The sequence below is a fragment of the Rutidosis leptorrhynchoides genome, chromosome 2 (genome assembly GCF_046630445.1).
Source record: "Rutidosis leptorrhynchoides isolate AG116_Rl617_1_P2 chromosome 2, CSIRO_AGI_Rlap_v1, whole genome shotgun sequence".
Taxonomy (NCBI): domain Eukaryota; kingdom Viridiplantae; phylum Streptophyta; class Magnoliopsida; order Asterales; family Asteraceae; genus Rutidosis; species Rutidosis leptorrhynchoides.
In genome coordinates this window covers 25,576,465-25,594,913 of record NC_092334.1, presented here as the reverse complement: position 1 = coordinate 25,594,913, position 18,449 = coordinate 25,576,465, and the positions used below count along the sequence as shown (strand labels likewise).

Here is an 18,449-nt window from a genome sequence, read left to right as displayed (position 1 = left end):
CGGCTTCTTGGTATTTGCGTCTGGTGTTACCAACTTATGCCATCGCTTCTTCTGTTAGAAGTAAGGTTTGATTTTTTTCCGATTGTTAATTTTTTTTTTTTAAAGTTTCTTTGTTGTTTTTTTATTTATTTAATTAATCTAAGTTGCTGATTGCTTGATTGTTTACTTTTGGTTGTTTATTAACTTTAATCTAACTGTTGTAGGTTTGCTACTTTCAGTTTTTAATCTCCATTTACTATACGTATTTGTAAATGCTTTTTGTCAACAGGTATTGTGCTTATAATTTATTTTGTTTTGTTTACTTTTAAAACTTTGTTGTTATCCTTCGTATTTGTGTTTGATGACTACCAACAGTATTAATCTGTTTGTGTTTTTTGATTGTGCTTAAAGTCTTGCATTTGCAAAGATATTGAAATATATAGGTTCTTACTCTTTGTTACTTATAGTTTTGGTTTGTATATGTCAATGTGTAGTGGTTTGATGTTAGTCTTTTTTTTTTTTTTTTTTTTTTTTTTTTTTTTTAATGTTATTGTTGCTGCTGCTGTATGTTGAAAGGACTTGATGGTGCTAATGATTTATGTTTAAGTGCTACTGTATGTAGAAAATTTGGTTTCTAAAAGGTTTATGTTGAAAGGCATAGATGGATTATTTATAACTTTGTTATGTTAATAACTTCTGTGTAATTTTTACTTTTCATTACATATTAAACTTTCATGATTTGTGTTTTATTCTTAGTTTTCTCATACTGTAAGGTTCCTTACAACTTCAATTGAAGTGGTTTTTTCTTTTTCATAAAGGGAATAATATAATGAAAAATAATGTTTGTTGTTGCACGTTCTTTAATTGATTTTTTAAAATTTGTTGTTTATTACAGGGTTTCTGTCGTTGTTGAGGTTACCGTGCTTAAGGTCTTGCATTTGCAAAGGTATTGTAATATATTTAGGTTGTAACATAATTCGTCTATGTAGCTTCAGGACTTATATTGTTTTAAATCATATTGTCTTCGTTCACTACCGTTGTTTGAATCCTTATATTGTGACATGTAACTTCAGGACTTATAAGGACTTCCGCTTATAATTAAATGTTGTTTGTAAAAGGATCGTGTCTAATGTATTTATATGCCAAATAGTTACTAAAGGTATATTTGACTTATATTTCTGCCATGTAGCTTTAGGACTTATAATTGTATTACACATAACTTTGTTGACATATCACTGTTTGCACACTTATATACTACTGATCAAACTCAATGTCGTAGTTTGATAGTCTGATTTCTATTTCTCATTTGGATATTCTCCTTATTGAAGGTTAGGTAACGGAAGGGTAGCGACAATGACAACACCACCAGGAAAAATTGTCTTTGGTGCTCTCTGTCAACTATGTAAAGCATAACGGTTAGTGGTTAGTCGAATGTCCTCTAAATTATTTTATTGTAAGCAAAGTATTGTAATATTGTATGCTATTAATTGTGTAAATTTCATATCTAACCAAGCAAATGATCAGTTACAGTAACTTACCATTCCATTTTTTTATATGATTTTATTATAGACATCATTTGTCTTGAGATTTGACACCATAGTATTTTCAAAGGTTAGAGTTCGGATTGTCAAAAACCCGCAGCGTAGCGCGGGCCAACACACTAGTTTACATTTAAGGAAGGTGATCTCACACACTATTTTATACTCCGCAATACATTACGTCTAATTGCTTATTATCCCTTAACTATAATAATATAATAATTATAAATTATAAATTATACGGAGTAATAATATAAGTTATAAATGTGAGTTTATGAAACCTTAACCATACAACGAAGGGGGGAGTTATTTTTTTCTTTATCGGTGAAATTAGAGGTATGAATACCATCTATAAACTTTAAATTGATCTATCTATTGTATAAATAAATACATTATAATTTTACAACAATTACTACCTATTTGTGATTCGGGTTGGATCCTACTGCTACTAATTGCTAAAAGTTCGATTTTTTTATGATCAAAACTAAGTCTTTCTATCGGTGTTGTTGTTGTTGGTGGTCAAACAATAGTCTATTTTTTCTGGCAGTTCAGAGGAATTTATTACTAAACTTTTGATAAAAATCAAGCCTTTTTAGGTACGTAAATAGAGTTGGGACAGTGATGAAGTTTGAGCCATGAATCGTACATCTTAATTACAGTATCATTTAAGCAGCTTTGATAACATTAGTGGCCTGATATTGATAAAAAATCGAGTCTTTTTGGGTGGTGAGTTATGCATTATAGATTAAGATTTTGATCTGAGTAAGGAAGGATTAAAAAAAGTATCAAGTTAGCCTACTGATTTGGTTTTTACCGACTTAAAAAGGCTTTGATTTTTTTTCTAAGTTAAGTCGGGTTCTTTGGACCCAAGTTTTTCACTAAGATTTCGGGGCTTTAGCGACTCTAACCTCGTGCTTAACCCTAACGGACCTTCTAATGTCCTATCTTATTCCTACTCTAATCGCTTGGGGAAAGAGGTGACCTTGGAAAAAGTGGCGGGGAAGCTCCAAAAAACGGGGTCTAAAGGTCGGAAACGAGCGGTCTGCGGCGTTAAGATTGGCGGAAATTGATGTTGGGTATTTTTTGTATGTTTTTGTTAGTTGGTTCTATTAGCCACTTGCATCGTTTCTTGTTTAGTTGGTTCTAGTTTGTTAGTTGGTTCTAGTTTGTTAGGTCGGTCTTAGTTGGTTTGGCTCAATCAGGCTCGGTTATAGATAGCTTAGCTAGTTTTTGGTTCTCGTTTTTAGTTTTCTAGTCCTGAGCTTGTCTGCTTGTTCTCCTTTGGAGAAGGATGTTTCGTTGTATTTTTTCTTCTTGTTGTTTAACTAAGTTTTTGTTTTTTGGCAACAAAAAAAAAAAAGTGAAGTAAATCCCTTTGATCAAAAACCAAGTCTTTTTTTTATTGTTGTTGTTGGTGGCGGTTAAACATTTGTCTTTTTGTTGGTGGTTCAGAGGGATTTATTACTAAATTTTTGATAAAAATGAAGCCTTTTTATATATGTCAATCGATTTCTGTAATAAGTTTGAGTGATGAATTGCACATCTTAAGTTTCGGGTAACATGAGTTTTTTCTTTAAAGAAAAGTTGTATTAAAAATCTGGGTGGTTTTGGGTTTTGAGATATGTGTTATAGGTGAAGATTATATATAACATATGTTGATCTGAATAAAAAAGGGTTATAAATGTAGTATAATAACTTACTGTTATAATATATAAATATATATATATATATAAATGGATAGTCAATTATTGATACACAAAAGTAATATTATTGTATTACCTAAACTTGTGATATTTTTGCTATAAATAGCCATGAATGCAAGCATTAAACTTGCACCATTTCTCACACTTACAAAGTGTTTCTTTCTTTCTCTCCATTATCATCTTTGTTCTTACACTTCATTATTAGTATTCTTAATCAAGAATCAAACCACTAAAAGTAGTTATAAGCCTACTGAATTATAACACGTTATCATCACGATAATCTTAATACTAATTATGGTTGGCTCTGCCACCTAAATGATATATGGTCGGTTATACCACCTGAATAATATATGGTCGACACTGTCGTCCAATTATCATTTATGTTACTAACATTTATATTTCAATTATCTAACATTTATATGGCCGACACTGTCGCCTAATTATCATTTATGTTACTAACATTTATATTTCTATTATCTAACATTTATATGGCCGACACTGTCGCCTAATTATCATTTATGTTTACTAATATTTATATTTATATTATATAACATTTATTAATGATTGCTTACATATGGTCGACACTGTCACCTACTTATCATTTATGTTATATTAAATTTTATGTTTAATGTTTATAAACTTATGAATATAAAGTGGCTATAATTTATCATGTTGTTTGTTTTAATAGAAAATGTCGAATCTGGAAAAGCTTAAATTTACTCTTTTAGAATCAACTGGAAACAACTACATGCCATGGGTTATAAAAGTAAAAATGCATCTTAAATCAATGAGCATTCTTGAAGCCATAAATGAAAACAACACTTGTTCTGAAAAAGAACAAGCAACGACATGTTGCTTTATTCATCAACATATTGATGAATGCTTACAAAATAATTATGTGACTGTAGAAGATCCCCATGTTTTATGGGAAGGTCTCAAAAGCAGATTCAATAATCAAAGAGAAATTTTACTTCCAGCTGCTATGGAACAATGGAGAACATTAAGGTTCCAAGACTTTAAGAAAGTAAATGAATATAGCTCAGCTCTGTATAATACATGTTCACAACTTAAATTCCGTGGGCATGAAATAAGTGATGCAGACATGATGGAGAAAACTTTCTCCACAATGAATGCTGCAAACATCACAGTGCAAAGAAATTTGAGAATGCTAAAGTTCAAAACATATCCTGAACTTAATTCATATCTCTTAGTTGCAGAGCAAAATGATGAGCTATTAATGAAAAATCAGCAATCCCGTCCTACTGGTACACTTGCAATCCCTGAAGCAAATACTGCAAATAATTATAAACAGGGACAAGGACGCGGGCAAGGTCGTGGTTATAATAACCATCACCGTCATCATGCCAAAAGCCATAACTATGGTAGAAACCATCCTTATGGTAATGGTAATGGGCGAGGACGTGGTCGTGGTAGTGGCCGTGGTGGTCAAAGAAATAATAATCCACGAAAATATAAATATCAATCACAAAACAAGCCCACTAAACAAGATGTTGAAGAAAATTCTTCTAAAAATTCTGAAGAATCTTGCTACAGATGTGGTAGAATGGGCCACTGGGCTAATACTTGCCGAACATCTAAACATCTTGTTAAGATGTATCAGGATTCGCTGAAAGATAAAGAAAAGGAAGTAAACTTTGTGGATAACGTCGATCCAACAGTCACTGAGAAACCATCTGATTTATATGAAGATTTCTTGAATGTTTAAGTTGTGTGTCTTTCGAAAAATAAACGATTTAATATCGTCTGTCTTTGTCATTATGTTTGCTAAATGTTTCAGTACTATCTATTTGCATGTAAAATATTGTGTAATATTAATGTACTCACTATTTATTTCTTATATATGAAGTTCAATATGAATTTTGCTGGAATACAACATCAATCAAGTGGTGGAGATCTCTGTATAGCAGACAGTGGAACTACACACACTATACTTAAATCCGAGAAATATTTTATTGATCTAAAACCAACGGAAGGAACTATACATACAATATCAGGACATGCTAACTTGATAAAAGGGATAGGAAAGGCAAATTTCATACTACCAAATGGTACAAAATTTTTAATAAATGATGCCTTATTTTCCCCCAAGTCAAGCAGAAATTTATTGAGTTTCTCCGACATATACCTTAACGGGTATGATTATCAGTCAGTGATAACAGAAAATGAGAAATATTTAAGTATCACTGACAAGAGTCATGTGGTTGAAAAACTGCCAAGACTTAGTTCTGGATTACATTATACACATATAAATGTACCAGAAATACATATGGTAGTTAACGAAAAATATATTGATCCTGGTGTATTCAGTTTATGGCATAACAGATTAGGCCATCCAGGATCAACAATGATGAAAAGGATTATTGAATGTACTCATGGACATCCACTAAAGGATAGAAAAATCCATCATGATACAATGGTTCCATGTACATCTTGCTCTCTTGGAAAATTGATAACTAGACCCTCACCACTTAAGGTTGAGAAAGAATAACCAATGTTTCTTGAAAGAATTCAAGGTGATATATGTGGACCAATTCATCCACCATGTGGACCATTTAGATATTTCATGGTTCTAATAGACGCATCTAGCAGATGGTCTCACGTTTGTCTGTTATCAAGCCGTAATGTGGCTTTTGCAAAATTTCTTGCCCAAATTATTAAATTGAGAGCTCATTTTCCTGATTACACCATTAAAAGGGTGAGACTTGATAATGCTGGTGAATTTACATCTCAAGCATTTAATGACTATTGCATGTCTATAGGAATTGTTGTTGAACATTCTGTTGCTCATGTGCATACACAAAATGGTTTAGTCGAGTCATTGATTAAACGTTTACAGTTACTCGCTAGACCATTGATAATGAGAACAAAACTCCCTGTATCTATATGGGGTCATGCAATTTTACATGCTGCTGCATTGATTCGCATCAGACCAAGTGCAAGTCATAAATATTCCCCCCTACAACTTGCTTTTGGTCAAGAGCCAAATATTTCCCATCTTAGAACATTTGGTTGTGCAGTGTATGTTCCAATTGCGACACCACAACGTATAAAAATGGGGCCTCAAAGGAGGTTGGGAATATATGTTGGATATGAAACATCTTCAATATTAAGGTATATTGAACCTATGACAGGTGACGTTTTTACAGCACGTTTTGCTGATTGTCATTTTAATGAAACATTGTTCCCTAGATTAGGGGGAGAAATGAAAAATAAAGAAAATGATGTTTCATGGTGTGAACCTCAATTAAAGTATCTTGATCCTCGCACAAAAGAATGCGAGACAGAAGTTCAAAAGATAATGCATATACAAGAACTTGCAAATCAATTGCCTGATGCATTTACAGATACAAAAACGGTGACAAAATCATATATACCAGCAGTAAATACTCCAGCTCGAATTGAAATTCCAAAAGCTGGCAATAACGTCACTCATGAATTTTTGCCACGTCAGAAACGTGGAAGACCAATTGGTTCAAAGGATAAAAATCCTCGAAAAAGAAAATCAGCTGATAATGAAGTAAAAGAAAGTGTTCAAGAAGAACCACAAATCAGTACTCCTACTGCAGAAGAGATTGATGATGTCAATACAGAAATTGCAATCAATTATGCATATTCAAAAATATTATGGAACCGAAATGAAATGAAAAATCTTGATGAGAAATTTTCATTTAATGTTGCATATGACATCATGAATAATGATGATGATCTAGAACCAACATCTATGGTTGAATGTCAAAATAGACATGATTGGGCTCAATGGAAAGATGCAATACGAGCTGAATTAGAATCACTCAATAAAAGAAAAGTTTTCGGATCCATCATTCTCACTCCTAAAGATGTGAAACCTGTAGGATACAGATGGATTTTTGTCCAAAAAAGAAATGAGAAAAATGAAGTTACAAGGTATAAAGCTAGACTTGTAGCTCAAGGTTTTTCTCAATGACCGGGAATTGATTATGAAGAAACTTATTCCCCTGTTATGGATGCAATTACTTTTAGGTACTTAATCAGCCTAGCAGTTTCTAAAAATTTAGAAATGCATCTCATGGATGTTGTGACTGCTTACCTATATGGATCACTTGATAGTGATATATATATGAAGATACCTGAAGGATTTAAGGTACCAGAAGCATCAAATGCAAAACCCAAAGAAATGTATTAGATTAAATTACAAAGATCTTTATATGGGTTAAAACAATCGGGACGTATGTGGTATAACCGATTAAGTAATTACTTGATAAGCAAAGGGTATACAAATAACCTTACTTGCCCTTGTGTTTTCATTAAGAAAACAACATCCGGATATGTGATCATAGCTGTTTATGTTGATGATCTTAACATCATAGGTACAAATAAAGAGATCTATGAAGCCATTCAACTTCTAAAGAAAGAATTTGAAATGAAAGATCTCGGAAAAACCAAGTATTGCCTTGGTTTACAAATTGAGCATATGCCTAATGGTTTACTTGTACATCAAACAACATATACTGAAAAGATTTTGAAACGTTTCAATATGGACAAGGCAAAACCATTAAGTACTCCTATGGTTGTTAGATCAGTCAATGTTGAAACTGATCCATTTCGTCCATGTGAAGATCATGAAGATATTCTTGGACCAGAAGTACCATATCTTAATGCAATTGGAGCTCTTATGTATCTTACAAATTGTACAAGACCTGACATTTCTTTTGCAGTTAATTTGTTGGCAAGGTTCAGCTCTGCTCCTACCAAAAGACACTGGAATGGGATCAAACACATATTTCGATACCTTCGAGGAACTACTGATTTAGGATTATTTTATTCTAACGAATCAAAACAAGATTTGGTTGGTTATGCTGATGCAGGTTATTTATCTGATCCACATAAAGCTAAATCTCAAACTGGATATGTATTCCTAAATGGAAGTACTGCAATATCATGGCGTTCTCAAAAACAAACACTTGTTGCTACATCATCAAATCATGCCAAAGTGATTGCATTACATGAAGCTACTCGGGAGTGTTTTTGGTTGAGATCAATGACACAAATCATTACTGATTCTTGTGGACTAGAACGCGATAAAAGTCCAACAATTATCTATGAAGATAATGCAGCTTGCATAGCACAGATGAAAGAAGGGTATATCAAAAGTGACCGAACCAAACACATACCTCCTAGATTCTTCTCATACACTCAAAATCTCATTAAGGACAACGAGATTGAAATGAGATATGTTCAATCCAGCAAAAACTCTGCTGATCTTTTCACGAAAGCACTTCCAACTGCTATTTTCAGAACACACGTTCATAACATTGGCATGAGACATGTTCAAAAGATGTAACAACCGAAGCAATGTCTACTTGAGGGGGAGTCAACTCCATGCTGCACTCTTTTTCCCTTAGCTAAAGTTTTTCCCACTGGGTTTTCTTTAGCAAGGTTTTTAACGAGGCAGTAACTTACAGTTGATCTTCAACAAACAAAATTGCTATCCAAGGGGGAGTGTTATAATATATAAATATATATATATATATATATATATATATATATATATATATATATATATATATAAATGGATAGTCAATTATTGATACACAAAAGTAATATTATTGTATTACCTAAACTTGTGATATTTTTGCTATAAATAGCCATGAATGCAAGCATTAAACTTGCACAATTTCTCACACTTACAAAGTGTTTCTTTCTTTCTCTCCATTATCATCTTTGTTCGTACACTTCATTATTAGTATTCTTAATCAAGAATCAAACCACTAAAGGTAGTTATAAGCCTACTGAATTATAACACTTACCGATTTATGATTGTAGTTATCAACTTCTTTGTTTACGCTTTGTTTTTTCTTTGATATTCTTCTTGAGGTTAGCTCACAATCGATACTACATATATGTGATTCTTCTACTTACTATTATATCAAATTTTGTATGTTAGATAGCTATAACAACAACAATACCCAATTCCACCAAAGTGAAGTATGGGGGAGGTTAGATGTAGACAGTCTTTTCTCTACTCTAGAGTAAAAGGGAAGTCATTCCTCCACCCACGGATACCTATCGGTCCGCGAGTAGAAGAAGTCGTCCCTCCCTATACTAGAGGGCAGAGAGACTGCTTTCTAAGGACCTCCGGCCAGAAGAACCATGAAATCCGTTAAGTGAAGTAACTAAATGCAAGTAAAGTAGATAAAATAGAAACCTTACCATGGAAAATATATAGATAAATATAGCATGTAACCAAGTAAAGTAACAGAACATATAAGTAAAATATGTAAGTGTTAAATATGCAAGTATAACAAGCAATGTAAGTATAATATGCATATGTAAACATGATTATATTTGATCAATACTTGAAATGGTCCATGATTATGCTACTAATATAATTATTAAGCATTTAAGATTAGTTTGATTCACCAAATTTTCAAAGGTGGCTTCTGATCATGTTAGAATAAGATATGCTTTGAAATTTGCTTATACTTTAGTGAATGGTGTTGATTTAGTATTAGTATATTAGTGTTTAATTGCATGTATGCAATAAATAAATCTTTATTGCCAATGAAAAATCCAATTTCATGTGAACAGACTGATTGATTGATGATTTTGATTAGAATTCTGATTTTTAATGATTATCTGTTTGGTTTCAGTTTTTAAATTTTCTTCGGTTTTTGAAACCAAAAACCGAACCGATGAACAACTTTAACTAATAGAACACCCCTTCTATTACCAATTAAATTGAGAATCGTACGTATTTTCATTCAGGTTATGAATTACTTACCCCTGAATGTCTACAGGTCGTGATTATGACAATGATGAAAGGCATAAAAGGGATGGCGATGATGATGATGAAACCTCACTCGTTGATTCCTTTTCGTAATGCATCTGCAGTTGGTGTGAGTACTCTTATCACTAAATATATAGTCTTTTGTATTCTTATTTAAATTCACTGTTATAATATAATATATAGTATAATATAATATAATATATTATTGTATGTATATATATATATGTATATGTATATGTATGTATATATATATATATACACATATATATATATGTATATATATAGAGAGAGAAATAATCAAGAGGGAAGTACTTTTTTGGGGGGAAGTGGGGGAAGTAATTTTTTTTCCTTTTTTTCGAATTTTTTTTTCAGGCATCAAGATCACATGAAAATATGAACATTTAAAAAAGACACTTTGTGATGAATGTTATTATTTTGGCGGTAAAACGCTCGAAGAAAAAAATGAAAACATTCAATGCATTGAATGTTTTGTTTATGAGTTTTTTTTAAGGGGTTAGAAATTAGGGTTTAGAAATTAGGGGGTTAAAAATTAGGGTTTAGCTATTAGGGTTTAGAAATTAGGGTTTTGGGTTTAGAAATTAGGGTTTAGATTGAATATTTTAACACGAACGGTTTAGAGTTTAGGGTTTAGGGTTTTGGGTTTTGGGTTTTGGGTTTACGGAGTAAACCCGAAAACCCTAAACCATAAACCCTAAACTCTAAATTGGGCTAAATTTGAAAAAAACATTTCATACAAGATGAAAACAAAACGATGCAAATAAACTCAGTAGCAAAACATTCAATGCATTGAATGTTTTTATTTTTTCTTCGAGCGTTTTTCCGCCAAAATAATGACATTCATCACAAAGTGTCTTTTTTAAATGTTCATATTTTCATCTAATCTATAATGTTCGTGAACAAAGTTTGCTTCCCCCCTGCTTCACCCGATTGGTTACTTCCCCCTTGATCCTACCAATATATATATATATATATATATATATATATATATATATATATATATATATATATATATACACACATATACACACATATATATACACATATATATACACACACACACATATATATATATATATATACATGTACATATATATATATACATGTACATGTACGTATACATATACATGTACGTATACATGTACATATAGATATACATGTACATATAGATATACATGTATATATATATATATATATATATATATATATATATATATATATATATATATATATATGCATATGATGGTTTCAGGAGTCCCTCGTCCATCACGTGGATGGGTATGTGTTCCGGAGCCGGGATAACAATGTTATCCTCGTATACAGTCATTTCACACGCTAAAACCCTTATAAAAAAGGATTTTTGTGTTGCCTTATATGAAAGTTGACAAGACATTTTGTCTTAAGTCAACCCGTTCATATAACTGGTTTTATAGCATTGACAAAAGACATTAGGTCTTAAGTCAACCGGTTGCTCTAGCTTATTTGTAATTCGATGCTACTTTGCTTTAGTAGAGAAGTAAAACCTAAAAGATACTTTCTATCCTAATAATGATAATAATAATAATTATTATTATTATCAAGTGAGCTTAGATTATGTGTGATTGTTAATACTCACATTTTAGGATCGTTTTGTGCAAATACAACCACATACGCTTTTTATCTTTTTAATTCAGTTCTCTAATTTGCATTAGAAAAGGAAAGAAAATCAACAATTGAAGGTCTATGACATGGTTTTACTGAAATCTCTTTGCTTTTTTTCTTCAATGTTGTCAAACACTTGCAAGATAAGTTGTCTGGAGAGAGAACTCATTCGTAAGATTCTGTTTTTATTTATTAATACTTACGAAAACGTTGTTTGATTAATGTCCAGGCTTTGTCACGTAATCCTTGGAATGATAAGTATCATCTTGATATGCACAACCCGAATGACAAGACTCATGCATATTTATTGAATAAAGCAAAACGATTCAGTTTAATCCGTGATGATAAAAAACGGGAATTTCCAATGAGCTCGTGGGTGGAACTCGAAATTGGAATGATTCTTTTGAAGAATTACGTCAGCGTGAGTGATCAGGTATATCATTTGCTTGTAATTAAGCTTAACATTATGTTTTTATTTTTTATTAAGAGCCATAATAATATCATCAGCGCTGTATAATTACTACGGTGTATTACAAGTGTCTATATATGTGTTTGCGAAAGAAATGAAGGATCTCTTATTTTTCTTCTTACTTTCTGATACAATTGCTGTAAATTACTTTATTACATGTTTGATTATTTAAAAATATTAATATAATCTTACTCTCTTAGGTTGAAATTGTGAATACATGTCAAAAATTTGGTATGGGTCCCGGGGGATTCTACGAACCTTTAACCAAAGATGGAACAAGTATGAACTTACATATGATGTGCTTCGGTCGAAACTGGGACCCGATAACAAAATATGATTGGAAATACCGAAGTGACGGTTCCGAAGCACCACCCATTACTGATCAATTCATTTCATTGGCTATAAACTCACTTCTAGAAGTACATGCTTCTTGGACGCCTTTAATGGACCCTGACGTATGTATCGTCAATTTTTGTACTAAAACCGGAAAACTTCGCCTTCATCAGGTTAGTTTTTCTTTTCTTTACCATTTGCTCACTTGGTCTTTTATCATGATAGTGATGTTTATTTATTAATTTTTTATGAAATATAAATGGCTGCTAAAAAGAAGTGACTTTTTTCCCTTCAATGTGGGTCGACTTTTTTCCCCTTCAACTCATTAAAATTCAATGAGTTGAGCTCGGCTTGTTTTCTGATTTTATATGTTATAATGATAGTATGATGCTTATATGTTATTGTATTGTTGATTGTATATGCGTAGAAATGCTAGATTATATATGTTTTCTGTAGTGACCCGAACTTTTTCATGTTTATATATATTAATTGAGATTGATATTTACATGACTAAATGTTTCCAACATGTTAAGCAATCAAACTTGTTAAGACTTGATTAAATGAAATAAGTTTCATATAGACAATTGATCACCCATGTTGACCGGCGATTCACGAACGTTACAAAATTGTAAAAACTACATGTTGTGGTATATATAGACATATATATATGGTTGACATAATATTATGATGAGTAAGTATCTCACTAAGTATATTAACAATGTGTGATATACATAAGAAATGAGATTACTAAGTTAAGAAACTCGAAATGATACATATAATGATTACCGTTATGATAACGTCTACTAAATACATATGTATCATATTAAGATATTGATACACTATATTTAACATGATAAAATGATATTTAAATATATCATTAAGTGTGTTAACAATGAACTACATATGTAAAAACATGACTACTAACTCAAGAATTACGAAACGAGACTTATATGTAACGATTATCTTTGTAACGATATTTTAATGTATATATCATATTAAGAGATATTCATACATCATAATATCATGATAATATAATAATTTAACATCTCATTTGATATAATAAACATTGGGTTAACAACATTAATTGAGATCGTTAACTTAAAGGTTTCAAAACAACACTTACATGTAACGACTAACGAAGACTTAACGAGTCCATTAGAATGTATATACATGTTGTATTTTGATATGTATTCTTAAACTTTTGAAAGAATTCAAGACACATATCAAAGTACTTCTACTTAACAAAAATGCTTACAATTACATCCTCGTTCAGTTTCATCAACAATTCTACTCGTATGCACCCGTATTCGTACTCGTACAATACACAGCTTTTAGATGCATGTACTATTGGTATATACACTCCAATGATCAGCTCTTAGCAGCCCATGTGAGTCATCTAACACATGTGGGAACCATCATTCGGCAACTAGCATGAAACATCTCATAAAATTACAAAAATATTAGTAATCATTCATGACTTATTTACATGAAAATAAAATTACATATCCTTTATATCTAATCCATATACCAACGACCAAAAACACCTACAAACACTTTCATTCTTCAATTTTCTTCATCTAATTGATCTCTCTCAAGTTCCATCTTCAAGTTCTAAGTGTTCTTCATAAATTCCATAAGTATAGTTTCATAAAAATCAAGAATACTTCCAAGTTTGCAAGTCTACTTTCAAGCTTTCTAATCCATTCCAAGTAATCATATAAGATCAAGGAACCTTTGTTATTTATAGTAGGTTATCTTTCTAATTGAAGGTAATATTCATATTCAAACTTTGATTCAATTTCTACAACTATAGCAATCTTATTTCGAGTGAAAATCTTACTTGAACTGTTTTCGTGTCATGATTCTTTTTCAAGAACTTTCAAGCCATCCAAGGATCCTTTGAAGCTAGATCCATTTTTCTCATTTCCAGTAGTTTTATTCAGAAAACTTGAGGTAGTAATGATGTTCATAACATCATTCGATTCATACATATAAAGCTATCTTATTCGAAGGTTTAAACTTGTAATCACTAGAACATAGTTTAGTTAATTCTAAACTTGTTCGCAAACAAAAGTTAATCCTTCGAACTTGACTTTTAAAATCAACTAAACACATTTTCTATATCTATATGATATGCTAACTTAATGATTTAAAACCTGGAAACACGATGAACACCATAAAATCGGATATACGCCGTCGTAGTGAAACCGGGGGCTGTTTTGGTTTGGATAATTAAAAACTATGATAAACTTTGATTTAAAAGTTGTTCTTCTGGGAAAATGATTTTTCATATGAACATGAAACTATATCCAAAATCTTGGTTAATCTCAAAGTGAAAGTATATTTTTCAAAATGGTCATCAAGATGTCGTTTTTTCGACGGAAATGACTACCTCTTTAGTAATTGACATGTAACTTAAATTTTTGACTATAAACCTATACTTTTTCTGTTTGGATTCTTAAATTAGAGTTCAATATGAAATCATAGCAATTTGATTCACTCAAAACGGATTTAAAATAAAGAAGTTATGGGTAAAACAAGATTGGATATTTTTGATCTTTTTAGCTACGGGAAATGTTTAACAAATCTATACAAATCATATCCTAGCTAACTTATATTGTATTATACATGTATTCTAATATATTATGTAATCTTGGGATACCATAGACACGTATGCAAATGTTTTGACATATCATATCGACCCATGTATATATATTTTTTGGAACAACCATAGACACTCTATATGCAGTAATGTTGGAGTTAGCTATACAGGGTTGAGGTTGATTCCAAAAATATATATACTTTGAGTTGTGATCTAGCCTGAGACGTGTATACACTGGGTCGTGGATTGATTCAAGATAATATATATCGATTTATTTCTGTACATCTAACTGTGGACAACTAGTTGTAGGTTACTAAAGAGGACAGCTGACTTAATACACTCAAATCTTTAAAACATAATAAAAATGGTTGTAATTATATTTTGATCATACTTTGATATATATGTACATATTTGTATAGGTTCGTGAATCGATCCGTGGCCAAGTCTTATTTCCGAGGAAGGAAATATCCGTGAAAGTGAGTTATAGTCCCACTTTTAAAATCTAATATTTTTGGGATGAGAATACATGCAGGTTTTATAAATGATTTACAAAATAGACACAAGTAAGTGAAACTACATTCTATGGTTGAATTATCGAAATCGAATATACCCCTTTTTATTAAGTCTGGTAATCTAAGATTTAGGGAACATACACCCTAATTGACGCGAATCCTAAAGATAGATCTATTGGGCCTAACAAACCCCATCCAAAGTACCGGATGCTTTAGTACTTCGAAATTTATATCATATCCGAAGGGTGTCCCGGAATGATGGGGATATTCTTATATATGCATCTTGTTAATGTCGGTTACCAGGTGTTCATCATATGAATGATTTTTATCTCTATGTATGGGATGTGTATTGAAATATGAAATCTTGTGGTCTATTGTTACGATTTGATATATATATGTTAAACCTATAACTCACCAACATTTTTGTTGACGTTTAAAGCATGTTTATTCTCAGGTGAATACTAAGAGCTTCCGCTGTTGCATACTAAAATAAGGACAAGATTTGGAGTCCATGTTTATATGATATTGTGTAAAAACTGCATTCAAGAAACATATGTCGATGTAATATATTTCTATTGTAAACCATTATGTAATGGTCGTGTGTAAACAGTATATTTTAGATTATCATTATTTGATAATCTACGTAATGCTTTTAAAATCTTTATTGACAAAATAAAGGTTATGGTTGTTTTAAAAATGAATGTAGTCTTTGAATAACCTCTCATATAGAGGTCAAAACCTCGCAACGAAATCAATTAATATGGAACGTTTATAATCAATATGAACGGGACATTTCAGTTGGTATCCGAGCGTTGGTCTTAGAGAACCAGAAAATTTGCATTAGTGTGTCTTATCGAGTTTGTTAGGATGCATTAGTGAGTCTGGACTTCGACTGTGTTTTCTTTAAAAATGATTGCTTAACATTTTTGTAGGAAACTATATATTATTAACATGTTAATATTATGTGATATATTAATCTCTTAACATGTTTGATATTGTGTGATAGATGTCTACCTCTAGCACAAATCCCATTGACTCACCTAATAATAACGAAGAGTCGAATATATATTGGCAAGATTCACAAGTTCCCGAAGAACCGGAAGAAGAGGAAACGGAACCGGAAGAAGAGGAACCGGAAGAAGAGGAACCAGAAGAAGAGGAACCTGAAGAAGAAGAGGTTTCGGAGGGGGGAATAGTAGGAACCACAGAAAACCGGTCAAATAAAAGAAAATCCTCAACTAATGAACCAAAGTTAATAATGGTCAATGGTGTTTCCGCTAAGGAAGCAAAATATTGGGAAAATTACCAATTTTCTGATGAATCGGATCCTGATGAGGATTCCGATGATGTTATAGAAATTACCCCGACCCAATTTAATGAGGAAAAAGAAAATAATAAGGGAAAAGACATCAAAATAGAGAAATCTGATTCCGACCCCGATGAACTTTATATGTACCGTCAACACCCGTATTTTCAATATCGTGACAATAACCCGGGAACCTCTAAACCACCAGGTTTTTCTAAACCAATGTGGAAAACGACGACTCGTATTATAGGAACATCATATATCCCTAGAAGATTAGGAAAAAGAACCAAGTCCGAAGAAGAAGAAACCAGTGATTCAGATTAAAGGGGTGTGAGCATGTTGTGTAATAAATGTATTGTAGTGTGCTTGTACTTTTATGTTCTATGTAAAAATTGCTTGTATTGTTTGTTATTACGAATCTAATCCTTGTCTATTTTACAGTATAAAAACAAAATGGACGTTAAGGGTAGACAACCGAATATTTTAGAAGACCTACCAGAGGATATGATTGAGGAAATCTTGTCTAGAGTCGGTCAGAATTCATCAGCACATTTAGTTATGGCGAAATTAACTTGTTAAACATTTGAAAGACTTTCCAGAAATGCCTTAGTTTATAAAAGGCTTTGCTTTGATAGGTGGGGTATATCACATTGGGGAGACTTTAAGTTACGCCGTGTTTTCTTTAAAGCGTTAAATGCGGGGAACCCAAATGCAATTTTACGCTACAGGTTAAGAACCTATTTTGACTCAACATATCCCAACATAGGATTTCGTGAATTAGAAAGAGCTTCTAACATGCAACATAAAGAAGCATGTTATGCTTACGGGTTAGTGATGTTCGCTTCTTACCAAAGTGAGAAAAAGAACATCAGATTGCAGCTTTTAAATAAAACTTTTCCACAAGTGACGGATTCAGTAGTTGGGGTGAGACACAAGGTTTTTAGATTATTACGGGGCTGTTGGACATTACGAAACCCTCGTCCTTTTGACGACATTACAACATGCTGCCTAGCTAATGGTCATAACGATTATTTTCCACAAGACCAAGGATGGGAAGTCGTCTTAGTAAAACCAGAATGCATGACTTGTTTCTGGACTTATGAATTACGTGTCTTTATTTCCTTTGCTGAACAACTTGCGTATTAACTAGATTTATCTTCAAAACTGTCCTGTATCATAGTGTACTATATTTCATGTTATATGTAATATAGCGAAGTTGTAAGTTTGAAGAATATTTGTATGTGATATATTATTATAATCAGTTTTTCATATGGAATTGTAGTAGTTGAATTGTATATTAGCTACTAAGTATGAACTTAACGGGTAGGTAGTACCCGAATTTAAAATTATAAAATGCTAATATGAAGAAAAAGCTTTTATAAATGAGTTCATATTATACTACAAGATACTATTGACTACTCTTAATATTCTGTATGATTAAATTGTTTCATTTGACTATTTTGAAGGAAATGGCACCGACTACTCGACACACCTTGAATATGAGCGAAGAGGAATTTCGTGCCTTTTTTGCTTCAAACATAGCCGAGTATAGGCCGCGCTA

The 18,449-nt window shown here is 31.9% G+C and overlaps 1 protein-coding gene across 1 annotated transcript; it reads left to right on the top strand.

Annotated features, from left to right (window-relative positions):
- The first annotated feature begins 1,845 nt into the window (after positions 1-1,845).
- LOC139887718 (probable DNA N(6)-methyladenine demethylase ALKBH1B) lies at positions 1,846-15,576 on the top strand. The gene is made up of 5 exons (XM_071870780.1): positions 1,846-1,853; positions 10,018-10,116; positions 11,896-12,099; positions 12,336-12,641; positions 15,490-15,576. Exons 2-5 carry the CDS (start codon positions 10,027-10,029, stop codon positions 15,574-15,576), a joined length of 687 nt encoding a protein of 228 aa, XP_071726881.1. The 5' UTR covers positions 1,846-1,853; positions 10,018-10,026.
- Positions 15,577-18,449: the final 2,873 nt, after the last annotated feature.

What these genes read in the sequence shown, in the direction of transcription:
- LOC139887718 (XM_071870780.1), top strand. Translation starts at nt 10,027, where the DNA reads ATGACAATGATGAAAGGCATAAAAGGGATGGCGATGATGATGATGAAA. An exon ending in ACGTCAGCGTGAGTGATCAG is followed by an intron (nt 12,100 to 12,335) that starts GTATATCATTTG and finishes TTACTCTCTTAG; the next exon opens with GTTGAAATTGTGAATACATG. An exon ending in GAAAACTTCGCCTTCATCAG is followed by an intron (nt 12,642 to 15,489) that starts GTTAGTTTTTCT and finishes ATATTTGTATAG; the next exon opens with GTTCGTGAATCGATCCGTGG.